The following is a 10,437-nucleotide window of genomic DNA, read 5'->3' as shown; positions in this document are numbered from 1 at the left end:
AAATAAATGTTGTTACTGTTTGCAAAACAGGCTATTAAAGCTAGAGTAGGGTGAAGAAACGGAAGAGAGCACTGACATCACAAGGGCAGTATCTGTATGAAGGTGTGGTGACGCTATTTTATTTTTAGCAAGCAGTGGAGAAAAAAAGGACAAGAACGTGTCTCTCTCCTGTTTGACAATGACTCATTTGTTTTTTCTCTGCATAATATGCTGTCAAGAAGAATTGATAAAGACTACATCAACAAGGTCAGACTCAGAAAGGTTACAGAAGAAGTTTAAAACACTAGAGAGACTGCCCCCTTCAGGAAGGAATCTCACAGCATCTGTTACATTTATTGTTTACACTCGAGGCATTTAGCTGATGATCCAGGGTGAATTACAATGAGTGAAACAGTAGAGTTATAGATTATGGATATTACAATACAGAGGTCAAAGGTCAGAGCCATTAGGCCATGTTCAGACTAGGAGGCCAAATCTGATTTGTGAACTTTAGTGACTAATGACTTTATCCAGATTGGTTTTATGAGTCTGGACGCTCCAAGTCTGATTTGTGTCACTTGTCCCAAACCACATATGGAGGTAGTTTCCAATCTGCTTTCGACTGATGTGACTTCAGTGCGGACGCGCAGATCCACCAAATCTGATTTGAACGTCACTCGCAACTCCTCATCAAATGCTTCTGCGCAGGAAAACCACGTCACCAACGTACGTATTTACTGACACCCACGTCGTTACCATAGCAACCCATACAGATAGGCTGTTTAGGTCTGGACACACAGATCCGACTTGAGAATCAGATTTGTGGCAGTGCGGACACACTCCCAAATGAGATTTGGGAAACCAATCAAGATAATGATGATTAATGACTTTATCAGCAAATCAGATTTGCATGTAATGTGAACATGACCTTAGTGACCTAACAATAGACGTAACAACACATTCCTGTACGGCAGCAATGACTGAATACAGTGATTGATAGAGAGTGATGGAATAATAGAGGGATTGATGATAGAGAGTGATCGAATGGAATGATCAATGATAGACGACGATCAAATGAATGGGATAATCAATGACTGGAAAGGAAAGAGTGGTAACGTAGGATTTTTAAAGTTAGAATGGAGTGCTAGTGTCTAGTTTGAATGGAGTGTCTATCTTAAAGTATGAAGGAGTAGCCTAGTTAGAGTTTGTGGTTTCACAATGAAATGCTGCTTAAAATGAACAGCAGTTGCACCCAGAAGAACCGTTTGTTTACATGCTGATTTGTCCTATTATTATTAGCAGTAGGCCTATAGAGCCAGTTGGTCTTCCGTGTGTGTGTGTGTGTGTGTGTGTGTGTGTGTGTGTGTGTGTGTGTGTGTGTGTGTGTGTGTGTGTGTGTGTGTGTGTGTGTGTGTGTGTGTGTGTGTGTGTGTGTGTGTGTGTGTATGTGTATGTGTGTGTGTGTGTGTGTGTGTGTGTGTGTGTGTGTGTGTGTGTGTGTGTGTGTGTGTGTGTGTGTGTGTGTGTGTGTGTGTGTGTGTGTGTGTGTGTCTGTGTGTCTGTGTGTGTGTGTGGACACCGCCTGAATTATTATTGTTGAATTTAATTATTGTTATTCCTAGTTTGACTATAATTGTTCTGACTGTAAAACACAAAATATATATGTATTTATTTCAAAACTGCTATATGAATGCCTTTTATTATTAGAAGTGTTGCATAGTTTTTATCCTTCAGAAGAGGAATAGGAAAATACAAGAAACATGCACTGTTTGTTGAACGATTCTTGGGGCTGCAGCTAGATGGCACTCGTTTCTACTCGAAACCGGAAGTTAAAGTGGATAAAAGCGGACCTTTTCTGATCGTCGAAGAAGCTGAAGGAAAAGAAAACAAACAGAGCGTCCCCACTTTCCACGCATGTTTCCCCATCATTTATCTGAATGAAAGTGTAGTTTCAGCACCAGCGACATCATGCCCGTCATCTGTGCAACAACAGGATGCACCAACAAGTTTATCAAAGGGTCGGAAATCAGGTTTTATAGGTAAGTCTTACCACCCAGTGTAACTTAACTGTACATCATAGCTTAGCCTATCGTTAGCTTGGCATGCTACAGTCAAATTGAGCTAACGCTACTGCGTAGATAGCCGCGACGGCTATACTGCGTAGGCTATAGTGTTATTTTCTCATGGTAATTGTTTTTGCAGTACCACACTAGAGCTTAAAAAGTACGCTTGCACAGTAGCTTATCTATTATACAGAGATATACCATTTTCTTTATCCTAACTCTGTTATTAGGTTAGGTGTGTGAATGGTGCTGCCTGTCTGATGCTCATGTAGATTTGAGCTCTACTCACCATTTGTACATCATTCTTCTGACAGCTGGATTTAGCTTCTGTGGCTGCTCACCGAATTATGGTAGAATGGTTGCAATAAATCCTTTATATTGGTAAATGCAATGTCACACATTGCTTGAATATATAGTCGTGCTCTGTTTTTGATGAGAGTTAAGTTAAGTTATCCTTTATCCCCATGGGGAAATTCATCATTTGGTGACATGACGACTGTCCCTCCCCATAAGATTGTCCAAAAGCATGGAATAGTCACAGTGTACTCTGGGATGGCACGGTGGCTCAGTGGTTAGCACTGTTGTCTCACAGCAAGAAGGTCCCGGGTTCGGACCCCGGTCCGTCCCAGGTCCTTTCTGTGTGGAGTTTGCATGTTCTCCCCGTGTTCGTGTGGGTTTTCTCCGGGTGCTCCGGTTTCCTCCCACCATCAAAGACATGTATGTTAGGGTTAAGACTCCTGTCAGTGCCTCTGACCAAGGCACTGGCAAAAGAACTGGAGTTGGTCCCCGGGCGCTGCACTGCGGCTGCCCACTGCGGCTGCCCACTGCGGCTGCCCACTGCTCCTAGTTCTAGGAAGGTTCCTAGTAGAGGATGGGTCAAATGCAGAGGATGAATTTTTCCCCATGGGGATAAATAAATGATAACTTAACTTAAAGTATAGACTACAACTTTCAGTTATATGTGCGATGATTTAAATTGTGCATCACTCTGAACCTGCTTTAAAAGTAATGGTCTCCTCACTCTCCTTCTATGGCAGGTTCCCCCTCAGCAAACCTCAGCTTGCCAGCCAATGGGTGCAGAGCCTGGGGATGAAAAACTTCCTCCCGACCCCTAACACCTGCCTCTGCTCCGAGCATTTCAAGCCGGAATGCTTCAGGGACTACAATGGCAAGCAGTTTCTGAAAGAGGATGCCGTGCCCACCATATTCGCTCCTCGGCACGATCCGTTGAAGGTGTGGCTACTATTGCTCACAAGTCATTGAGTGCTTTTTGTCCAGTTTGACTTTTATATGATGCTAAATGAATAGATATCTGTGAAAACCCTCCATAGATTGAACTTCGGAAAAGAGGGGTGACACCTAAGGAGCCGGCCCCCAACAATCAAATGGGGACACCAGCAGACATAGGACGGGCCAGGGATGCCTTCACTCAACGCAGGGAGAGACGAGGGGGGATGAGGGTGAGTCTTCCATTGCCATTGCTCTCAGCCTATATGTGAGACATCTGTCCAGCTCTGGTAGACTCAGCCTATATGTGAGACATCTGTCCAGCCCTGCTAGACTCTGTGTGATGGTGCATGAGGAAGAGCCTTGTTTATAGTGGTCAACACTGCAAACTGAGCCAGAACAAGGAAAACTGCTTTTGCCAATGCAAAATAGAAAAATAATGTCAGAGTTTCATTATACACAATCAGTAATCAGTTACATAATATAATAATGACTATTATTATTGTTATACTCATTATAGTTTAATTAAATAGAGTCCACACTCTGCAGACTTGCTCCCAGTCAGTTTTATTGTAAATGAACATTTCGATCCACTCAGGATTTTCCACCAGCACCAGCACTGGGTTCCAGTGGGTGGAAAGGGGATATAGGACCATGTAGAAATTCCTCGTATGTAACTTGCATACTGTGGCAATAAAAGTGATTCTGATTCTGATTCTGAACTAGAATAGAACATTAACCAGCAACTCTCTGTAATATGTGAAAACATAAACCAGACTATGACAAAAGTAGAAGTTACGAATACCTAACTACCTATAGAAACTATATAGCCAGCATATTGTGGGGATAACCTACTTGAGTGGAATATGTTTTATATATATATAATGTATATATATAATGTATTTTCTTTTTTGTCACAGGGTGGACGAGGAGGCGGGCGAGGAGGCAAAACCTCATCTGACAGGTGAGACTATAGCTTTTTTTTGTGTGTGGGTATTTTTCTTTTTTCTGTGGATAACTGGCCAAACATGATGTCACCAAGAGATATCCAGCGCCGCCACAATGGAGTTTTGGTCGTAGAAAATGTTTCGGCGATCTAAAACATGAGCGGTAAACGTCAGGTTTTGGTGTCGGCCCCTCAGAATCAAAGAGCGAGGGCTTCTTTCTAGACTCACCGTTTCTTACCGGTGTTCAACACTCATGCAGGGAGAAATCCATGGCAGGACAGCAAGAGATCACATTTTCTCAACCGACAGTGTCCTCAGTAGACCAGAATGCAATGCAGCCACAACAAGACATAGACAAGCCTTAGTTCAGTAAGAGGGAGACTTTATTTTTATTGACTGGCCAAACAGGCTCTCTTTCTCTAAGTATCACTATTGATCACTATCACCATTGCATTCACTTTCTCTACCTACACTCGATGAATGTCACAAATTCAGGCCTGTTGTTCGGGGGTTGTCAAAAGGCATTCTGGGAAACAGGAATTGGCTAACTGAAGTAGAAGAGGCAGGTTGAGCGCAGGTGGGTTCACCAAAAACATTAAAAAAAACACTTAATCATAAAATAACTCGTGGAAGGCAGGCATTGAACAGCACATAGTGATGCTAACAGTGTAAGAATACTCGGTGCATCATTTTCCTTGGTTTAGTTTTGTATTAATTGCATTTAGTTTGAAGCCAGATTTGACCATTGTTTGTTTCATAATGATGTGAAAACTAAATCTGTCCCCAGGATTTTACAGTCTCTGCTCAATCAATGTCATATTTTAACTGTGTGAATCAGTTTGTCATTGCCTGATAGTGTTGAAACACAAAATGTGGTTCATACTTCCTATTGATAAGGTTATTACCATTTTACAATGTCATACTTTAATAATTGTCCAACTGTAATTGTGTTATTTAAAAGTAACATATTAGTGAAAGGAAACTGCTGAGGGAAAATACTTCCAAGAAAACCCGAGTTCAATTGTCGCATCTGTGATTAATGTCAGTCTTTCTCCTCATACATACAGACAGAACTTGGGAGCCAAGAGTAAAGTGTACGACAACAAAGGCAAACTGCTGGCCAACAACAAGGACATGTGTGACTGTCTGGACATCGACTGCATGGGCTGCTTCTACCCGTGTCCCGAGTGCGGCTCGCGCAAGTGCGGGGTCGAGTGCCGCTGCGACAGGAAGTGGCTTTACGAACAAGTGGAAGTGGAGGGTGGCGAGATCATCCGGAACAAATTTGCTCTTTGATTCACGGTGAATATTTGAAAGATTTTAGTCGTGAGACTCGTGATATCAAGGGGTCTACTCTCTGGGGACCAAAGCGTGTTCCCTCTCTGAACCCCGGCTAATCTGGTCTGACTGTTGCACCCCCTTCATTCAAGACTGTTGCTTTTTTTTTTACAAGGACTCTTTAAAGGAGGACTTACCCCCTAGATATGTATTAGAACAGTGATTTGAAAATACCTATGGAAAAAACCAAGAAATGACATATGCTCTTGTCTATACTGGACTCTTTGGCTGTGTTCAAGTCGAGATTCTTTTTCGGAAATCGACGCCATTACAGTTTGCCTACTGCCTCAAAAATAATTTATTTGAGAGGGGCAATATCTCTATAAATATCAACAACTAGCCAACGCTGTTGGTCTGTATGGAAACAGAAAATCTGAAAATGGTTGAAAGTTATATCAATTTGGTAATTCAGTGGCGAACTAGAAATTTAATTATTTTTCTGCATGTATCTCTATGGCAGGTGTCAAAACTACGTTACGAGAGCAAAGTGACATGGGCTCGTTACAGCATCACCGCACAATAGGAGAAACCCCCCGCTCTGGGGTAACACAATGCGAGATTTCTCCACGTCATTCCCTCGTACAACTAGCGATAAACCGCGCAATGAAATCTGTTTTTAATTTGCGTTTTGGGGCTTTTCATGATTCTTGTTAAAAGTTGTGCAAAAGTTTTTCTCTCAGCGCAGTTGCAGGCTGCGCCCTGGCTGGCGAAACAGCCTGGCTCCTCCATGCATGGGGCGCTCTGTAACCTCACGGAGCAACAAACAAACACAGACAGAAATAGCTGGTGTGCGATTTTTCTTTGTGCGATTGAGGGAATCCCGCATCTTTTTGCGAAGGTGCGACTGGACAGGACGCTTTTCACAGACGGGCACAGTAGCTGAGTAGCCTGTCGGATCTCTCCTCCTCCTCCTCCGCCCATTCATTCACAGTCTGTCTGCTGTGCGCGCTCCCGCGGGTGCATGAGAGTGCAGAGACTCTCCCGTTTGACTGGCCGAGAGAAAGTGCTTCCAAGTCGGACTGATAATATAAACAACATAATTAGAGCTTATCCAGGTAAGATATTTATAATGTAATGACACATTCAGCGATAAACTGTCTACAATGAAGACATATGTCAAATATGACAACGTGGTGTTCAGTATTTTAAGAGCACAGGAGCTACTTGCTTGATCAAACGGTCAAACCCAATCCGCACAGCAAAACACACACACACAGACACACCGAGAGAGCCCAGCTTCTGCTGCGCGCGCCGCCGGAGCTTGGCGCTAGTGCATGAGGTTTACAGTACCGACTCTCTCCCGCCCGCTCCCGCCTGCCTGCGCTGGAGACAGTGCTTCCCACTCGGACTGATAATATAAACATCATCATTCGAGCTTATCCAGGTAAGATAGTGACACATTCAGCGGGAAACTAACTATAATTAAGACATGTGCCAACTTTGACGACGTTTGGTTCAGTATTTTAAGAGCAAACTTCAATAAGAATAGGCTTGGAGTTCTGAGGAGCCGAAAGGGTACAGGGGGGGTAGGGGAGTAATTATCTTGAAATCCCATAGTCTTTGGGGGCACTGTGACGTCAGTGTGCCCCTAATCTCCTATTCATTTGAGAAAAAAAAAAAGCAGTGTTTGACCCTTAGAGGGCGCTTATGCCAGTTATGCTGCTGAAAAATGATACAAATGGTAAAATGGCAACAGTTTGGTGTCAAATGTGGAAATTCTGACCAGAATTCTTCACACATCACCCCCAAAGTCATATATATTGGTTAAAAGCTGGAAAAAAAGTGTTTTGGAGGTAAGTTCTCCTTTAAGTTAAGTTGATTGACATTCATCATATTTTGCAAGGCTAATGTCTGGATATAATATCATGCAAAACAACAGTTATCCTGCGCAGTTGACTTGGGAGGTGTAATCACGTTTTTCTTTAAAAATGTCCCAGTTTCTTTTACTTCACTGTTAAGTCCTGCGGTTAGACACATTTCGAATGTGCCAACTTGCAACTTGCGTTCTCAATGCTAAACTCCCAGCTTAGAGTGAATTTTGTCTTTGGGATTTTAGTGTTTTATGCGTCAGACATGACGTACCGTGAATCCAATTTGTAGTCTGCAGCCTCAAGTCGTTGTCTCAAGTCGAATCCCAAATTCCAACATAAATTCGAACATAACTATTGTCTTTCATATATTTTTTTATTATTCAAATGTATTTGTTTATGATTGATCTTTTACTGTTTTGTGTTTTATTGTTCGAGATAAATAAAGAAATGAAATGAAATGAAATGAAATGTGTCAAAATAAGTTGCTCTATTGTGTGCAGTAAAATAAAAATAAATAAAAAAACTCTTAAGTCTAAATGAATTAATTACATTTGAACCAAGAACATAAAGAATCATGTTAGATCATATTATTAGATCAGGCAACTTGACACTGATCACGTGACGTGTACAAGGCATACTAGAAATTAATGTGCGAAGTGCGCAATATTTCTAGTAGCCATAATGATGTGAGTAAACCCACCTAATCACAGTTTATCCTCCTTTTTTTAGACTGATGTAAATTACATACTGATGTACATTATAAACCTTCTCATATTAGTGTTAGTTCCACTTCAATAAAGCAATATTTTTCTTCAAAGCAAAATACTTTCCCCCTTTGAAAGGCCATATGGCCTATAGTACGTTTAATTAAAAGGGGGGATTATTACAGTGAAATACTATACCACCGTGATATTTTGGTAAACTAGTGACATTTATCATCATTATCATTACATCCTTATTGCCAACATTTTCAAAGCAAAATGTGAAATTGGAGCAAATGCTGCCATGTGATCAGTGCACACACGTGAATACATAATACAATGTGCTATCTTTAAATGTTTGGTTGTGCTTTACCATGAGTGGGTAAGTAATTATTAACAACATTATATTATATTACGTCATTTAGCAGACACTTTTATTTATTTATATTACTGTTGCTAGCAGTTTTCTGGGGACCCTCTTTTTAAAAATGACCATCGCACATTCCCAATAGGCCTTATCAATGAATTGTGACCACAAATCCTCTGTCGGACAAAATGTTTTGTCCTACAGGGGTAGCAAACTATGGAATAGCCTACCAATGTCAGTCAGAGAGAGTAACAGTTTTCACACCTTTAAGGGGCTGTTAAAGTCATGGCTCAGATCAAATCAAAACTGCGACCATATTTAAACCCTTTTGTTTCATGTGTTGTTTTTGTATATGTCTATCCTTGAAAGTCCTATGTCCACCTTGGTCAATGTCCCTAATGTTTCCTGTTTTTGTTTTATTTGTATTACATACCGGAATTGAAGGTCTGTATGTGCCCACTTGAATTGCAAAGTTAAATGCCTCCATCATGTATATGTATGTCTCCTCTCCTTTCTACCCTATGTGTATGTATGTGTCACTTACATTGCACCCGTCAGTTACCCTATGTATGCACTAATTTTTCTATTTCTTCTTTTTAAACTTTTTTGTACCTCACCTGTCGAGGGACTACGGATGGAAATTAGCTAAGGCTATAATCCGGCACATTTACATGCAAATGTTCATTAATGTTGCACTGTCCCTGAAATAAATAAATAAATGTGTGTATAAATAAATGAGTGTTCCTGTCTTTTTTTTTACTGCCATTTCCACATCACCTTATCTGGAATAGGTAAACAGTGATGGCAGACTGTCTTTAATCAAACAGACTTGAGTCAAGAGAGGTCTTTCTTGTATTTAATTGATCGAAAAATCGCCCACTCCATCGAAATGATAAAAACAGAAAAGAGCGAGAGGCATCACTCTGTCTCATGTCTTTGTTTGTACTGGAACATTGCTGACGTGCAAGGTCAGATTACATTTGTTTGTCATAGAATGAAAACAATAGAAAACGAGTTCTTATTCAAACATGTTACAATGATCGATACATGGACATTTTATTGATACAACAGGGAACATCTAGGAGGTTCTTGTTGCTTATCTCTCTGGGAAAACTAAAAGTCTTTTCTCATCAATAAACCACATTCTTTCCCCACAGACAGAATGAGAGTAAATTATGTTTTACTGGCATAGCATACAGTAGGTAATTCATGATTTCTACCACAGAAACCAACCCAAATCAAATCTCCTGCGATCCACCTGTGGGTCGCGACTCAGTCTTTGGGAATAACTGTTGTATGGGACATGTCATTATGATGGTATACTTACTACTTACTATTACTGTAACACAGTAGACACAGTAGACAGTACCATAATTGTAAGGAGTGAGAGAAAAAGTTTGTTTTTATTATTATTTGAATAAAATGTATTACAATACTGGTGAAAAATATTCAATAGCCTCAACAGTTTAAAAATTCATTACATTTTAAATTGAAAAACATAAAAATGAACTCTTTTCATGGCCCTCGGACAACATTGAAACATTGGGGAACCGCCATAGTATTCCGATGATGTCACAAGCCTTTTTCCTACCAATATCGCGCTACAATACACACAGCTCATTGGCTGTAAGTGTCACTTGATTGTAATCACCTGTTAATTGATCACAATTACCTGTTGTTTTCCTACCAAAATGGCCGTGTGGTGATGTAACCGAATACTAGGAATGAATGTGTTAAAGAGTGTAAGCCTATTTCAGCAAATTTTACATCAACAAAACAGTAGGGCCACAGGACACAGGGCCAACATAACACATCTCACACAAGAGATGATGACAGAATTTTCATTTTTGGGTGAACGATTCCTTTAACAGGATCTATTGGTTAATTTCAACACAGACACATAGATCACTCAAGTTTAATTTGATCTTTGTCATGTTATTTCTGAAATTAATGATTGTCTGGCTGGTTTACCATTATTTGGCTTTTTGAAGGAAGACGGAAGAA

The 10,437-nt window shown here is 40.7% G+C and overlaps 1 protein-coding gene across 1 annotated transcript; it reads left to right on the top strand.

The window, feature by feature from the left end:
- Positions 1-1,890: 1,890 nt before the first annotated feature.
- LOC310791428 (THAP domain-containing protein 1-like) lies at positions 1,891-7,244 on the top strand. The gene is made up of 5 exons (XM_083653126.1): positions 1,891-2,018; positions 3,080-3,275; positions 3,374-3,502; positions 4,190-4,233; positions 5,284-7,244. The coding sequence occupies exons 1-5, from the start codon at positions 1,948-1,950 to the stop codon at positions 5,510-5,512; spliced, it is 669 nt and encodes a 222-aa protein (XP_083509252.1). The 5' UTR covers positions 1,891-1,947; the 3' UTR covers positions 5,513-7,244.
- The last annotated feature ends 3,193 nt before the right edge of the window (positions 7,245-10,437 follow it).

The sequence above is a fragment of the Poromitra crassiceps genome, assembly GCF_964638095.1.
Source record: "Poromitra crassiceps genome assembly, chromosome: 16".
NCBI classification, from domain to species: domain Eukaryota; kingdom Metazoa; phylum Chordata; class Actinopteri; order Beryciformes; family Melamphaidae; genus Poromitra; species Poromitra crassiceps.
The sequence above is the reverse complement of the archived record's forward strand: the minus strand, read 5'-3'. Positions and strand labels throughout refer to the sequence as shown.

Coding starts and splice junctions, on each gene's coding strand:
- LOC310791428 (XM_083653126.1), top strand. CDS start 1,948: ATGCCCGTCATCTGTGCAACAACAGGATGCACCAACAAGTTTATCAAA. Junction 2,019..3,079: donor TCGGAAATCAGGTTTTATAG/GTAAGTCTTACC, acceptor CTTCTATGGCAG/GTTCCCCCTCAGCAAACCTC. Junction 4,234..5,283: donor GGCAAAACCTCATCTGACAG/GTGAGACTATAG, acceptor TCATACATACAG/ACAGAACTTGGGAGCCAAGA.